The sequence below is a fragment of the Carassius gibelio genome, chromosome B17 (genome assembly GCF_023724105.1).
Source record: "Carassius gibelio isolate Cgi1373 ecotype wild population from Czech Republic chromosome B17, carGib1.2-hapl.c, whole genome shotgun sequence".
Taxonomy (NCBI): Eukaryota; Metazoa; Chordata; class Actinopteri; order Cypriniformes; family Cyprinidae; genus Carassius; species Carassius gibelio.
This window is the reverse complement of record NC_068412.1, coordinates 12192104-12209150: the sequence shown is the minus strand read 5'-3', so window position 1 is coordinate 12209150 and position 17047 is coordinate 12192104. Positions and strand designations below refer to the sequence as shown.

General features: G+C 37.4%; 1 protein-coding gene across 6 annotated transcripts in view; it reads right to left on the bottom strand.

The window, feature by feature from the left end:
- Window positions 1-733: 733 nt before the first annotated feature.
- Window positions 734-17047, bottom strand: part of kidins220a (kinase D-interacting substrate 220a) — a 49480-nt gene continuing 33166 nt past the window's right edge. For 2 of the 6 annotated variants that reach the window (XM_052580301.1, XM_052580300.1), the window contains exons 23-30: window positions 14577-14755; window positions 13409-13641; window positions 12264-12374; window positions 9793-9822; window positions 6911-7048; window positions 6073-6171; window positions 5051-5281; window positions 734-2910 (exon numbers count right to left, since the gene is read on the bottom strand). In XM_052580301.1, coding sequence (XP_052436261.1) covers window positions 1843-2910; window positions 5051-5281; window positions 6073-6171; window positions 6911-7048; window positions 9793-9822; window positions 12264-12374; window positions 13409-13641; window positions 14577-14755 — 2089 coding nt within the window. In that variant the 3' untranslated portion in view covers window positions 734-1842. Of the gene's footprint in view, window positions 2911-5050; window positions 5282-6072; window positions 6172-6910; window positions 7049-9792; window positions 9823-11534; window positions 11592-12263; window positions 12375-13408; window positions 13642-14576; window positions 14756-17047 lie in introns of all 6 variants that reach the window. The other 4 variants (XM_052580304.1, XM_052580302.1, XM_052580298.1 and 1 more) reach the window with 3 other exon arrangements.

Below are 17047 nucleotides of genomic sequence, written 5' to 3'. Positions count from 1 at the left end.
CAGTTTGTTCAATAATTGACTGTAGGTTTACAGTCGGCCCATTAATGAGCGCAAAAGAATAAATCAGACCTGGATAGTGATTTTTTTTATTTATTTGATTAAATCATCAATTTTTTTAGTGTCTGCCAATTATTCAGAACTGTACACCAAATCCCCTAGACTAAAGTTTTGTCAATAAAGCTGATACATTTTCAATGTTAGCATATAAGACCAATATAAAATAAAAATAGATTTAATTTATAGTGTAGTAAGAGACGCATACATTTGAAGGAAGTCAATTTGTGGGATGTAATTCAGGAAAACTATTTAACTACACGAAAAGAAGATAATAGTGGTATGTGCACTTCTTTATTTCACATATTTCCGCAAAGTGTACATTTAAAAATTAAAGGTTGACTCTCAAACGTAGCCAAAACTCTCGATTAGTGTTGTTGATGTGAAGAGTGCGCCACCTGCTGGCAGCCAGACTTCACCTCAGTAAAAACAATGATCGTTTTCAGTTTTATGATTTGTGGGGAAAATGATTGACAGTTGGCAAGTCTCATCAAATACACATAAATGTATGCGATTTTAAAATACAAGTTTTTAAATGTTATGACTTTGGCGTGCAATCCATCAGCACACACGAACAAAAAAAGCTTAAATTTACCAGAGATTAACTTTAAATGTGTCTGATTTTAATTTTCAAATATAATGCATTATTTCAAATACAAAATCAGAACTTCTCAAAAGATTTGAAAATAATTACGTTTATTTATTTGAGAAAACACTAAGGATACTGACATACACACACAAATCAAGTCTTACAGAAACCTTCACTATTTATTTATTTTTTTTTCTTGACATAACACTGATCACAAATAGATTCAACTCATCTAAAACACTACAAGGCAAAATTCAAACAACAAGGATGACCTAAAGGTGAACCTAGGCATTCAATCACAAATAAATAACAGCTTTCACATCACCGATCACAGCAAAAACACTAGCACTAACTCTTATGTGGTTAAATCCCCACTCTACTTGATGGATTTGAATATTGTGAACCAACCTACACTAGATCTTTAATGTTAGCAACAGAGCATGAAATAACAGGATTTGCACTAAACAAATCAGAAACTACGAACAGCTTCACAGCCTCCGTTTATTACTTTTTTAGCACCACTCCAAAAACAGCAACAACGAGAGTTCTCACACTTTTACACCGCATCTTCTTATTATTTTGGTTTTGTTTTCAAGCAAAAAAAAATAATCAAACTGTCTTTAAAACAAGATGTGTAGTATAATGAGACTTGTTTTCAGATAAAACGGTATCACTTTTCGGTATCACTAAAATAAACTTAATTTTTTTTAACATTAATCAGGACATTAGGTATAATAAACGAACATTGACATTTTTTAAACACAGGTTAATATTATATAATAATTTCATGTTCATTTATAAAACGCTAATGTTAATTTATGCAACTTGAAAATTGAAAAATGAACAAAGCTGTAAAAGTATTTTTTTTATTGTGTTACCTAATGGATTTACTGATGTTTATGAATCGTACTTAGTGTACACTTTTAAGTGTAAACCATTCATTTGGGGTTTTATAAATGTTATGCTTAAATGATTTTATAACTTATTTTATTTGACTAATCGATACGCAAAACTAGCCAAAAATACTGATTAAGAAACTGCAGCGAAGGATCATTTTTAGTTTGTGTTCATCACAAAAACAAACCTAATCACAGGGTCGACACAGAAAATGTGCAGTGATGATGCCTGAATGTAGTTTCTCTGAATCATTGCAGTTGTTCGACTTTTTTACTCTAAGTTAGTAAGAAAGCTTGTTAGGCTCACAGGACACTCTCTCGCTCCTCAGCAGCGTCGGTGGCGGGACCGCTGGCCCTCTTCTGGTGGCCTCCACACAGGTTTTGGTTGGGCAGCGTGGTGGTCTCGGTGCTGGATCCTGGTCGTATAATGATGGAGGGGCAGTCGGTGGAGTCGGGCGTCTCCTGCTGGGCGCTGTTGTTGATGTTGTTGTTGAGCGCAGTATTGTCGGGTGAGCAGTTGAGGTTGCTCACAGCTGACGTGGGCCAGCTGTCCTCAGGGCTACTGCTGTCAGATGGAGCGTCGGAGCAGATGGACATCCGGGCCAAGGCCTCATCCTGAAGGTTACTCAGCCTGTGTGGTAAGACTCGCTTCTTAACCGGACTCTCAAGAACCAGCTCGATCAGATGGGCCTCCTCTTCTTTCTTCTCACCGGATTTCTCCTCCTTCTCCTGAGATGCTTCGTTCTCCTCGTCTTGCAGCGAGTGGTCGGATGAGCTCCTGCTGGACCTCACTTCAGAATCGGATGATTTCTTGTCCAACATGATGTCTGAGATGAAGCTCTTCCTTTTAGCTAAGAGGCTTAGATCTGGTTCAGCAGCCCAGGGTTCCTCTCTCAGCAGCGGGGTGGCGTCAGTCTCCTCCTCACCTGAATCTTCTTCATCACTCGGTATGCTGTGGTAAGACGGTCCCTGTCCTTTGGTCTTGCGTCTGGGTGGGATTTTAGTGGCGGACCCATGTTCTGACTTCTCATCCTCCTCTGTAATGGGATCTAGAAGAGCACCGTCTGGGACGGAGGAGAAGTCCACTATAGTGTCTGCAGGTTTGGAGCTCTTTTTGGCGAAAGGTTTGCGCCCATCTTGCCCACCTTCCTTAGTCTTCTCCTCAGAGCTGGCTGTGAGGAACTGGCCGGACAGGGCTTGAGCGGGACTCTCCAGTCCAGCAGCAGATATCTCCAGCTGGGACATGTGAGAGATGTATTCCTGGTAAGCATTGCGATACTCAGCTTGCTGCTTGTCGGTCAGCTTGCAGATGTCGTTGGATGATTCCTGAGAGTTCAGACTGGATATGCTTGGCGTCCGGTGAGTGTTGGCCTAAAGGAGAAGATCAGGTCAATTAATTGAGACAGTAGCATGAGAGAGAACATGTTAGGTGGTGTGGTAGCAAACATACAAAGCATTTCAAGCAAGAGTTTATCCAAACCCTCCAGCAGCAGTAACTGGTTGACACTCCAACATAGTAGGTTCAATGAATTTTAGAGCAAGTTTTCAAAGAGGATTCCATGCAAATTTTCCAGCGCAGATTTTGCGTTCATTTGGTCATGTGAAGTTGCTGCACTGACCAACAGAAAGCTGTGATTTTTGTGTGACCTGTGCTTCATAAATTGCTACACTATTTGCAAGTGGACGCAGTTGTAGCTACCACTGCTACACCAAACCATGTCAGAGGATTGGTTTTTGGGATTCTGTAAAAAAAATGCACGGTCTTAGACACCCCAATCTACAGGAAGTGCTAATCAACAGTAAGTTATTTTGGTCCCAATTTATATTAGGTGGACTTAACTACTATGTACTTACATTTAAGTTAATCATTTGATGCAATGCACTTATTGCATACATGCATGCTTTTACATTGTACTCATATTTGAAAAATACCTACATGTAATCATATCTGTAATCATTTCTGTAATTACATTTGTAATTACACTATTACTTACACCTTTACCCACTCCTAAACCTACCCATGCCACAAAACCTGTTCCTTACTTTCCCTCTATCCTACCTCAATAGCAGCAAAAGTGTTTTGCAATACAATATCAACAAAATAAGTACATTGTACCTAGTTAATTGTACTTATTTTGATTAGCACTACATAGATTAGCACTACATTAGCTAACATTATCAGGAATTAATCTGACCACAATAAACATGCAGTAAAAATCAGCCCTTGTCAATTACATTTTGTTTCACAAGCTCTTGATTCAATTTGATGTCATTTTGATTCATTGCAGTGTATTTCAGTTCTAAAGTTTTTTTGCAAGGCTGTTTCAGGCTGATTCAAACAGATGAAATTTTTGGAACTATTCATTAAAAGCAGCAGCACATTAGAGTATATTTTTATTTATTTTATTTGTGACTACAAAGATTACATTGTATGTTGGTTTTTGCATGCAGCCCATAAGGTCACCTAAACAGAAAGATTATTTCATGGTACACATTTCTTATTTCAACACAATTCAATTCACTCAAAAACTGATCTAGGTATTTAAAGAAAGAATCCTTTTAACACTTCATTTTTGCTTCCAGATGTTCAAACTTAGCACTTTATTCAAGAATGCATTCATTCAAGGCTGCCATATGGCTTCAGCAGACTTGGAATAAGTATCTCAGAATGTTCCATGAGAAGTTATATAGGGTTCCAGAAACACCACAGTGAATTTGAGGCAACTATCCCTTCAGTTGTGTTCCATATTTGTCTATGATTTTAAGAAAGCTAACATCTCAAATAGTACACTCTATTACTACATAGAACCATTCGCATTTGAGTGCTCCATTTATGGGAAATGTTCTGTCGCAGATAGCTTTTGCACATTTAGCCCCTCCCCTTCCTGTATATCCACACTCAGTCTTTTTCTTTTGAAGAAGTACATCATTCGTCTACTCATGATATACTACACCTCACTGCATTTTTCAGTGCGAACACACTACTTAGCCCACAAAATGGTGTAAAAATAGTGCAGAGGTATGTGAAACGAGACGCACCTAAAGTCAGTTCACCACCACCTTTCATGATGCTAATCTAAACCATTATGAGCTCTTGCTTGTGTTGCAACACCTTGCAAGTGTTAACAGATGAGTGCAGAAATAGCTATCTCTGTGTGATAGAGTGCTAGCGTGTGTGTGGTCAGCTCTTCACTTCCTCTGCCCATCCAGGTCAGAAAACACTTCGTTTATCACCCAGTAAACCACATGCTATTTTCATGCTGATGAGAGACTACTAAAAAGGAGAAGCTGCCTCTATAGCAACATAATACAACGGTCAAGAAAACGTTTGGGTAAAAAGGCACAATTACAACAAAAAAAGTGCCACGTTTTCTTTGTCTCCACGCACGCATATGTTTGCGTCAGCTTCTATGTATATAATTACGGCGTTTTGTCATGGCGTGCACCTGTGTTTATCTATAGGCTGTACTTCAGTGCTGAATGTGTTTGTGTGCACAGCAGTAGCACGCACCAGCCAGTGGGCATTGTGTTGTCTGGCGGGCTCCTCCAGCCCCACACCACTGAGCTCTTCAAAGCTTAGGTTGAGGCTGTACGTGAAGTTTTCTGGGTTGATGGACATGTCTTGTGGCGCTTCGGAGGGTCTGTGGGGTTCGAGTTGAGTCAACACGCTGCTGCCCTGCTCGTTGCACGCTCCCAATTCATCACGCAGCAGCTGGTTCTCCACATGACGCTGCTCTAGAACCTACAGCACAAATACAGCAATGTTTAAATGCATTCAACAATGAATCTTATTCATCATAGATGCATTGAGTTAAATGAGCAAACAGACAGACTGAAACTATATTCCTGTATTCTTAACTTCTAAAATGCAAATAGTATTAAAGCTATTCCTGAAAAAGATACACCATTGAAAGGTTTGGGGGCCGGTAATTCGTTCACCTAGGCTGTATTCATTTGATCGAAAATGCAGTAAAAACCAATACTGTAAAATAGTTTAGTATTCTGACATATTTTATAATTACATTTATTCATGTGACGGAAAAGCTGAGTTGTCAACAGCCATTATGTCATAATGTAAATAAACAAAATCACGTTTCATTGGCATTTATGTGAAATCGCTGAATGGCCGTAGTACTAAGTGAAACTTCTGAGGCAGCCCAGAATCACAACTAGCCCCGAGTCGTTCCATTTGGACTTGTTTCCAGCCCAAAGAATGCTACTTTCTTGTAAACGTCAAGCTATTCAGATCTTCAAGTGGACATTGAGCTCCCACTGACAATAACCCTCCTTCATCCAGGAAGCAGCCATCTTGGACCAGATGGCTGCCTGCTTGCTGGCAACAGAACATTCGTTTGTATAAGCGCAAATGGAAATCTGATCAACACAGCTACATGTGTTCCTTATTTCAACCCCATCCAGCCTTCTTCACTGTAGAGAGATTAGCTCTGTGTGCTAAACATTACAAACCACAAACAGGAAGATGACCAGTATCTGATCTGAACGTGCAGGAAAGAACATCAGCTGATGTCTTACCATGGACCTGAAGAGATGCCAGTCTCCAAAGTTCATGTTCATTTCCTTCTTGAGCTCATCAAGGTTGCATTGAGACAGAACCCGGCCGTTCACGTTGGCCTACATTTAGGATGACAGAATTTGACATAAGAACATTATGGCATTCAGCAGATAACACATTTTAGATCAATTTCATCTCGGCAGTATGTCAAAGGTTGAAACAGAGTTCACAATTGAGATTTTGAAGTATGCAGGCAAATGCTGCACAGCTGGCAGGTTGACTAATGCATGTCTAATGAAGACATCAGAAATGTCATTGCTTCCTTCAGATGTTGTCCAATGAAAAGAAAGGCCTCATTGTGAAACCTCTGTATGCACCACATGGAGCTGATAAAACTCTTTTCCCATGGATGAACATGTATTTACTGGGATGGACTCATTTACCACACCCTATGTCTCATTCCTATTTTTCACTTTTTGTGTAGAAAAAAAAACAGCTGTGGATCATTCAGCTCAGTACTACGTAAACAATGACATGCATTTTGTATGATCCCTCTTATTACTATTTTGGTAAAATAATTAAAATTTTGCAGATTCTGAAAGGGGGATGTAAACTTTTGACCTAAACTGTATTAGCTGCTATAATATCAATTGGATGTTATAATTGTTAGATAATACTTTTTCAAACATATTTCACAGTAGTCATAAAAACCCATTCGATTTGCACCTCAAATGCTTCAAAAAGAAGCAATAGGACAACAAATTGTACTGTGAAAGTGAACAGTAAAATCATATCCCAATTTTTTAACAGACTGCATGCTTTTCAATGGAACTTCCAGGTCACTTGTCCAGCACAAACCTTTTTGATTGTGCCGATGTACTGCTCCAGCATGCTGGAGTCCAGGCCCTGGATATGTCTGAGCTTCTCACACACACCATCGATGCTCAGAGAACTGAGGAGGACCTGAGATCCACTAGAGACCACAGAACCAGAGCCCTACACACACAGACAGTAACTAGTCACTCATTCCATCAGGTCATAATGCATTCTGGAATAGCAAGGCATGAGGCACTGTCAACGCCATGTGATGCAAAAGCAGTACAACTCACAGAAAAAGCAAAGCAGCAATTCAATGTCATTACAGAATAAGGAACTCTAAACAGTTATGGGTGAAGGAACAATACGTGATACATGATGGAAATTTCTGTCTGCTGAAGTCATGTATGGGAACTATCATTATAAGACTTTGTGGAGAGTAAAATGCATGTTTAATGTAAAATGCTAATGTGTAGGTGTCAAGTGTAGACAGCCACAAGATCTTTAAATTGGTCTGGATTGGTCTAAGTGGTGACCCAGTTTGTTTTGCTGTAATGGTTGATATTTGTCATGTGCACTGATCTCATTAGACCCTTCTAGTATGACGTACACTTTTAAAAATAAAAGCTTCTAAAAATTGGGTTTTGCAGTAATTCCACAGATGTGCCATTTTGGTTCCCCAAAAAGCCTTTCAGTGAACATTTCTTAAAGGATCCATTTTTAATTAGTGTAAAGAGCATTTTAATAATATAAAGAACCTTTTTGAATGAAAAGGTTCTGTGGATGGTAAAGGCTCTTTGTGGAACCAGTGATGCCAGTTAAGAACATTTATTTTCAAGAGTGTTCCACAACAAGTTATTTATAATGGAAAGAAGTTCCTTTCTCCAAAATGAAGATTGACACTCCTAATTGAGAATGTAGATAGAGTTTCAATGGTCCATTTGAGAAATAGGTGGCAGTAAAGCACTTATAAGTCTGTGATCCGCCATAAAGCAAGAAGAAGAAGAAGACGCGTCAGGCGGCGGCTGTTGAGAATGCACTCAGGACAGTTCTGACATTGCGGTGAAAATGGTACAAATACTGTTCAGTTTCTTGCACAGACTGATCATTTTGTGTATTTACACTTCAATGTATCATCATAAGCCACAGGGTTTAATTTGGTTTTGTTTGTGTATGTTTTTTTTAACTCTCAAAGCCGTGATTCCCATCCACTTACATTATATCACTGACAAACTGCAACGGTTTGAGTTAAAAATATTTGTTTATGTTCTACTAAAGAAAAAAAGTCACCTACATCTTGGATGCCCTGGGCGTAAGCAGATAAACATCAAATTATCATTTTTGGGTGAACTATCCCTTTAAGAACAGTTCACTGAAAGGTTCTTTGTGGAACACAATATGGTTCTTCTATGGCATCACTGTGAAAACCATCTTTTGGAACCTTTATTTTGGTTCTTTATGGAATCATAGATGCCATTATTATTATTTTTATTGTGCTAAACCCACTTAATTAATATTATGACGTAATGCAACAATCCTATATTAAAAATATGATTGGAAACTAGTTGCTTATTAGCATGCATATCACTATCATATTGGCTGTTAATTTCTTTTTCTGCATGACCACATTTTAGATCTCTTATCCTACCCCATACCTAAACTTAAAGGTGCTGTAGGGAACTTTTGTAAAAAGATATTTTTTACATATTTATTAAACCTGTCATCATGTCCTGACAATAGAATATGAGACAGATAATCTGTGAAAAAAATCAAGCTCCTCTGGCTCCTCCCAGTGCTCCTATTGCCATTTGCAGAAAGTCATGCGCTCCCGGTAAAAAATAACCAATCAGAGCTGCGATCAGTAACTGTGTTTGAGTTCAAAATGTAGAAAAATGTATATAATAAGCGAGTACACCATGCATCCATTTTCCAAACCATGTTTTTAGCTTGTCCTGAATCACTAGGGTGCACCTATAATAAGTTTTTATATTCGGACTATTTTAGATTGCTTCGGGGGTACCGCGGCGGAGTAACCCAGTGCCTTTGTGATTCTCCATAGACATAAACAGAGAGAAGTAGTTCCGGTTACGATGTTCTTCCACAAGACGCAAGCAGTTCTGTTTATTAACCGCTAGAGCGTCAAAAGTTCCCTACCGCAGCTTTAACAAATATTTTACCAACAGTTATCGTTTATCGAGGCAGTTAATAGTTAATATTGAGAACTGGTCTCCAAACTTAAGTATGACCGCTGTGTTCTTCATATGATGATGACTGGGCCTTTTACCTATATCTAGGTCAGTCTGCTTGGGAAACAACTATTGTGATGAGCAGTCAAAAATATCAAATATGTCCATGATTCTTTGTTCAAAAATGAGTGGTGTGGATTCTCAGCCAAGCTTGACACGTTGTGACACATGTTGTTTTCACCTTAAATCTCTATAATTCCTATTCATCAGCAGCAGGCATGTTTAATAAGAAAGAATACAAGAAATTAAAGTAAATTAGTGCCTTGAGAGGAGATTGGAGAACCCCTGCTCTCTAAAAACTCATTTGCATTCAGATTTAAACAAGAGGATGTTAAAATTGAACTTGAAACTCTGTTCTGAATATATATGATGGTGAATAAAGTTGACAAATTCACAATCTGCTCCTCACATAAATTATCATATGGCTTCAGAAGACTTAAAATATAGCGCACAGGTTGCAGGGAAGGTGTTATTGTCTTTTCTGGAGCTGGACAGCCTGTGATGTTCAGTTGTACACATACTTTTGGCCACATTGTATCTGAACAGAAATTTCACAATGATAGAGCTGGCTGCTCATTTTGTCCTGGTTTTAAGTGAAACAAGCCAAAATGAGCAGAAGCCCTGAAATTAACACAGTTAATATGAAAAGACGAAACTGAAGGGTTTAAATGTTTGTACCTGCTTCATTCGGAAGGGCTGAGATTTGATCTGGGATCGAGAAAAGGAGAGAGTACGAGAGGAAAGGAGGGATTAGGTCACATGCTTCAATCAGCAATCAATCAAATGTACACATAATGACATTATGTATGACAGATGCTTGTCTCACAGCATCCGACCTGCATGGATTTCACAGTTATGATTTCAACAAGCCAATCACATAGAGAACTTCAGATGTGGTGAATCAAAAGAACAACATTTTGTATAAAGGATGGACTAGCACGGAGTTTCAAACAGAAAAGACACATAAACGGAGAAACTTTGGATGTTTCACATAAATGGAGAGGACTTTTCATGACTACATGCCGAGAAGAAGTTGTTTAATTCCAAAACGGCACCACCCTGATGGGTGAGCGTTCGAGCCGGGCGATAAAAGTGTAATTAGCGTTAGGGGCCGGGGAGGAGGAAACAGACGTGTTCGCTGAAGGAAGCGGCTCGCTGGGCTGATAAGAGACGCCTCATTCAGTGCGCCGTCCCAGCACTGCTGATGCTAATCCAGCCAGCCTCAGATAGCAGCAGCCTTTCACACCACGCAGAACAAAGCAGCGATGGGGGGACAGACCAGAAAGCAGGTCAAATGACTGAGGCATGAAAGAGCAAAACAACAGGGCTGAAGGAAGGAGGGCAGAATATGAGGAGAGATCCCAGCGGAAGGGCTTGACTCAAGCAATGACAACGGGGGAAGAAGGACAGAGGTGCAGGAAAGGAGAATATGCTGGAGGAGCTGAGAGATGTGTAAATAAATGGTAGTCAGTGAGCATCAGTAATGGTCTATTCTGAGATCATTTTGATTGTTATGATTATTATGTTTTTGAATGAAAGAAGTCACTTATGTTATAAATGGGTGTATTTATTTGATCAGATACACAGTAAAAAAAAAACCCGTAAGAGTTTTGTTCATATTCGGAACACAAATTAAGATATTTTTGATGAAAACAGAGCTTTCTGACCCTGCCTAGACAGCAACGCAACTGACACAGAAAGGTAGTAAGGACATCATTAAAATAGTCTATGTGATATCAGCGGTGCAAGCGTATTTGTATGAAGCTACGAGAATACTTTTTGTGTGCAAAGAAAACAAAATTAAGGACTTATTCAACAATTTATTCTCTTTCAATTGAAAAAAAAAAATATTTAAATGCATAGTGGTCGTGAATGGCTGCAGAGACTGACATGGAAGATAATAAATGGAGTCATTATTTTTGTCATTTTTATTTTTGTCATTATTATTTTTGTAGCTTCATAAATTTACGGTTGAACCACTGATTACGGTCACATGGATTATTTTAACTATGTCCTCACAAACCTTCTGGGCCTTGAAAGTCTCAGTTGTGTTGCTGTCTATGGGGGTCAGAAAGCTCTCGGATTTCATCAAAAATATCTCAATTTGTATTCAAAAGATGAACTTAGGCATTTGGAACGACATGAAAAATGAATAATCAATGACATAGTTTTCATTTTTGGGTGACCTATCCATATAATTCAGTTTCAAAGTCAAATACACATTAAAAAGTCAAGAGGAAAAAGCACATTAAGCTTTAGGGTTTAAGTAGCGCAGGCAGAGACTGGACAGCTATACAAGTTGAACATGCCACTAGCATCATTAGTGTATGTGTGTGTGTGTGTGTTTGCAGGCAATAAAAGGCTCTACTGCATCTTTTATGCACAGATATAAACACAGACATACACACTGCTAAAGTTACCATAGAGGGGGATGTAGGAGAGGGAAGACCCTCATTGGAGTCCTCTCTGATTACATCCTGATGAAGGGAGACGGTAGGAATGAAAGAGGAACAACCAGAGTTACAGAACACACACCTTTAGTATGGAAAGGGGAGAGGACTGACACAGAGATTGGCATGATTTATGAGGGTTTTCCTGTAACTTCCACGAATTCTAGAAAATCTCTCAGGTCTTTAAAAGGAAATGTTATTGAAAACAAGCGTTTCCAGGCTCTTTTAGAAGTTAAAAGTTCAATCTACAAAGTAAACAGACTCTAACCAGGCAGAAATCATATTGTTATAATGTCATAACCATAAGATATTAAAATATGAGACTGAATAGTGGATTATTACTCATTTGCCATGCAAAAATGTACATACATAGAATTAAACAGCTACCGTACATTTAAGACTAAAACTAAGTGAGGAGGAAATCAAAAAAGGTTGAAACCTAAAAGCTTTTATATACATTTTCAAGAAACTTCAATGAAAATGCTACAGAACTATAAAACTGCTCTTTGAGTTTAGCGTGCAACGTTATAGTAAACCAGCCACAGGCTGTTTGTCACGAGGAGCTTAAAACAAAGCATGAAAAAAAGAGAGATACATTTAGCATCATGAGACATAAAGACATCATTGTGGCCATATAGACTGGGCACTGAAATGCATGTCTGGCTGCAGTGACTCTGAGGCGTTTAGTTATGTACTTACTAGTCCCAGACTGGGGTCCTTATAGAGTTTAGTAGCAGGGCGTGAGGGGGCGTGATGGGGGCTGCCAGGGTAATGTCGGGGCAGGTGATAAACATGATGAGGGAAGTAAGGCTATAGAGGTGAAGAGAACAGACAAATACTCAGGAATGATGAATGAGGGTCAGGGTGAGGGTCAGCGCCACATCAGGCATTCAACTAGAGGTCAAACACACATTACAGCCTAAAAACAGATTTATTAGGGCTGGGCTATATATGTATACATTGGATATTAATACTATTATTAGTGGAAGTTGTACAATTATTATTATTATTATTATTATTATTATTATTTATTATTATTATTATTATTTTATTATTATTATTACTAATTTTAATTTTTATTATTCTATTTTATTAAATATTCATAATTCAATAATAATCATAATCATCCTTTAGTTAGTAGTAAGTAGCAGTAGTAGTAAAAGTAAAATTATTATGATTATTGTGAATCATATTACTACTTATTAATAATTCTATTAGTATTTGTATTGTTATTATTATTATTATTATTAAGTTGATTATTTTATATAATAATAATAATTATTATTATTATTAATATTCATACTACTACAACTACTACTACTAACAACAATTAATAATTAAATGATGATTATTATTATTATTACTACTAATATTAAGCTTTGATATGATAAAATATGATAGAATATGATGCTATATATAATATTTATATATTTATTTATTATTAATATACAAATATTGGTATTATTAATAGCAGTAGTAAGATTAAAATCATTAATTCTATTCCTGCTACTGACTAATAATAATAATAATAATTTATGAATACTATAATAACAGTATTAGCAACATAACATTTATAAATTATTATTATTATTATTATTATTATTATTAATTATTATTATTATTGAAGCTGAATATGATCAAATATAAAATATTATATTAATAACATTGACTACTGACCAGTAATCATAATAACTTATTAATACTATATTAATATTATTAGTAACATGACTTTGTTCCTGAACCTATTTTACTACTGTATACACTTATAAGTATGTTTCAGTAACTCCATAGACTCAGATGCACTTTGCTTAACAAAGTAACAGTGTCTGTGCCTGATGTCTCACCCGGTTGTAGAAGGGATGTTGGGGTCCCGTAAGCCCACTAAAGTAGCTGCTGTGGGGTTGAGCAGCCGGCAGCACTCCCGTAGGGGCGAAAGAGCCAGGGAAAGAGCCAGTGGGAGAGCAGGCCAAAGACTGCTGCCCAAATGTGGAGTGCGGCCGTACCGAAGCATCTTGCAGGGGCAGTGTGGGATAGCTGACTCCTCCAAGGTGCATCTGCTCTCGTGCATCTCGTACATCTAAAGGGAGAAGGGGAAAACACACAGAGAGACAGAGAGAGAGAGAGTAGGAGAAAGTTAGATCCGAATCTTGGCCAGCACTTTAAAGGCATTCAAATCCTCCCACTCACGGTCGACTTCAGCCAAATGAAGCATTTATAGTAAGTTACATGTGAGAAATGTCAGGCCTCTGTGGTTTGATTCCCTTAGAAAAACACAGCATTTTCCCAACAGAAGCAGCAAATCGCAAACGCACCGGGAAGAAATAAATGGGGCTCCCAATAAAAACCGTGTTTGCGTTAGCGTCAGCGTCAAAGTCTCAAGGGCTGAAACATACGTCAGAATTTGTTTGGTTGGAAATAATATTTCTGAGTCACCCAGGCAGACCAAATAAGACTGGCCGGGTGACTCAGAAAAGGAGCCGCTCATCGGGCTTCAGTAATGTTTCATTTCCTGAGGAGAACACAATGGAGACCTTACTCATCTCTCTTGGTTCACAAAGGAACCTTTATTGCACAGGCCTTTGTCACATTGCACCAAGCAATGTCTGCTGTCTCAAAGCCCGGCCGCAGCTGACCATTATCATGTGATGTGATAATATCATCTCTCATATTTGCAATGATTTAGAGAAATCCACAGCAATATATTTAGCACTGTCTGTGCATGCACTTATCTGTAATTAGGGACACAAATAGCTAAATCTAAGAAAAGCCAGGAGACATCCTCAAAATATAAAAATGTATCTTCTGTTTATGAAATCAATTAATATATAAACACTATAAAAAGCAACAAGCTATACATTCCTTTAAATGTAAAATTTTGTCCATTAGTGTTGACTGTCAACGGAAAAGGTTCTAGTTAGTGTTTATGTAGTTAAGTTTTGGTCAATTGTAGCTTTATATTAAAACAATGTCCTTTATTTGTAGCTAGACAAACGTGTTTGTGTTGGTCTGTACCTGCGATGATCTCCCTTAGTTTGGGATCCAGGTTGACGGTACAAGGCAGGAACATCTCCACATCACGAGCAGTGAGAACAGGGGTGTGTGATGAGAGGAACACCTCGAAACTACGAATATCACCATCGATCTCCAACAGAGGCTCCACGTCTTTAGTGGTGGGGATGTTTTTAGAAATCCTGCAATGAGATAATTAACAATTAACACACAGAAACAGCAAACGTATACCAGTTTCAGAAAATCAACAGGAGTTTGAGGCTATTTACAATATTTAAAATCTGGGGGAATACAATGCAAATAAATGTACCATTAACTTTCTGGTGCTGTTCAGACATTTATTCATTTATTTATTTTACTTAATTGGAATGGTACAACATTTGGTAAAGGTTTTGGCACTTGCTAAGTGATCACAAATAAATTACAACAATCAAAAAATGTAAATGGTCCTGAAAAACAATCTGACTTGAATTATTCACGGTCAAATTGACCACATTGAAAATTAACAGGAAGTGAATATAATCTAATGGAAACATTTGGTATTGCACTCAAACAAAATCATACTGAAAGCTAATTTTTTGAGATATCAGACTTCAAAATTGCAACACAACTTGTTTAGATGTATGGCTTTAAAAAAAATAGTATTTTGTACATTTTTCATAATAATAAACTTAAACATTTATAACTTTTATATAACCTTTTTTTTTCATGCCAGCAATAATCTGCCAGGTGTCTTCTTTATAAAACGACAACAGTTAAATCTGTTCTCCAAAGCAGGGAAATTTCACCTGCACCAGAGAGTTAAATGAATATTAAATAAACAAATAAATAATATATAACTTCCTCATAAAGGCACAATGCATCCGTGCAGTGCCAGGGTAAAAACGTTGGTGGTTCATACAATAAGGCCATTTCTGACACTGTTGCTGACTAATCGATTAATATTCTGATTGATGGTCAGATTGCTTTAGTGTGTATTAAATTGGTATTTACTATTAACACTCATCAGTAACATGTAAATCTACTCTAAACTGTGGTAAACTGGCTTACTAGTCACAAGCTCACACTCTTAACCCAACTTTGTGAGCGTATGTGGTTATAGCAGTTATTTCTGCAGCACAATGTCAGGCGCTTTCAGATAAATGCCTTCCCATTGCAATTTATCTCATTGAGCGTGGGAATTCATATCAAATAAATCTGAAGATTTGTTTCTGCTGAACGCAGACATTTGCGGAACCCATATTTCTTCCTCTATCTTCTTATCTGCCCCCAGCCCACGCCTCTGTCTCTGTGCTATAAAGCTTGCTGAATCTTCTTATTGGTCTGTATGAGGGCACAGTAAGTCCTTTTTTCCATACTGATGGAGCCAGATTGCACCGTGAACAGGGTGAGCTCAGTGCTTGGCCCCGTCCCATATCACCGGTTCGAGTAATCCGATTTTAGCTGTTTAAACTGGGCAGGAGAGAGCTGACACAATGACACTCAGATGACCTGTTGCTAAACTGAGGCAGTGTAAACAAACATCTAATGTGAGACGATACACACCTGGAGGGAGCGTCCGAAACACTCAGTTTATCAATGACCTCTGACCTGATATGGCACAACTGCATCCCAACCAGATACAACAAAGCAACTCTATTCTTAGTTGGTTGTTTGGTTTCCATCTTTGCATTTACAGCCCCTCATTATAATAAACATCAAACACGAATGAGACTGGGGAAGTTGGCAAAAATTACATATCAGTGTTATTTAGTGTTACATCCATTACTAAGGATTATTTATTATAGTATTTATTCATATTTTGAATTAGCTTTTATTTTTTATATAATTAGTTTTCATTTTACTTAAAGTTTTGGTAACTTTCTGCAAACAACCTTTTGTCTATTTCGCTTTTTATTTAAAAATTATGTATAATATATTTTTTGTTTATATAGCTTTAACTCATTTTAATTTAGCTGATTTTAGTTAGTTGCCAGTCTAATTTTCTTTAATTTTATCATCTATTTATATTTTATTTTCATGTTATTTCAGTTATTATAAAAAAAGTTTAATAGTTAGTTTATTTTAATTAACAGTAACAGTAGAAAACAGAAAACTAAATGAAATTTTAACATTTATGAACTTAATGAACCATAATGAACCAAAAAAAATGGCCACAGATTGTTTAACATTTCAATGAAGTACACAAAGAAACAAAGACAGAAAGAAATACATGCATGCATACATACAACAAAATAAATGCCATTGCACACTGAGTCAGAAATGTCCGTCTGAACTTTTTGCACATTTCGAAATAAATACGAGCTCACGTTGTGTCAATCAAAGGATTTACTAAAGACATGTAGTGGCAAATTAGTGCTGAAAAGGCATGGACATTTTTTTTTGCGACTCACCTAACTGAATATTTGCATGAGTTTCCCTTTTGATCTGAAAATTAATGGGAGGAGAGTTTTTAGATGAATCGAGCAATGTCA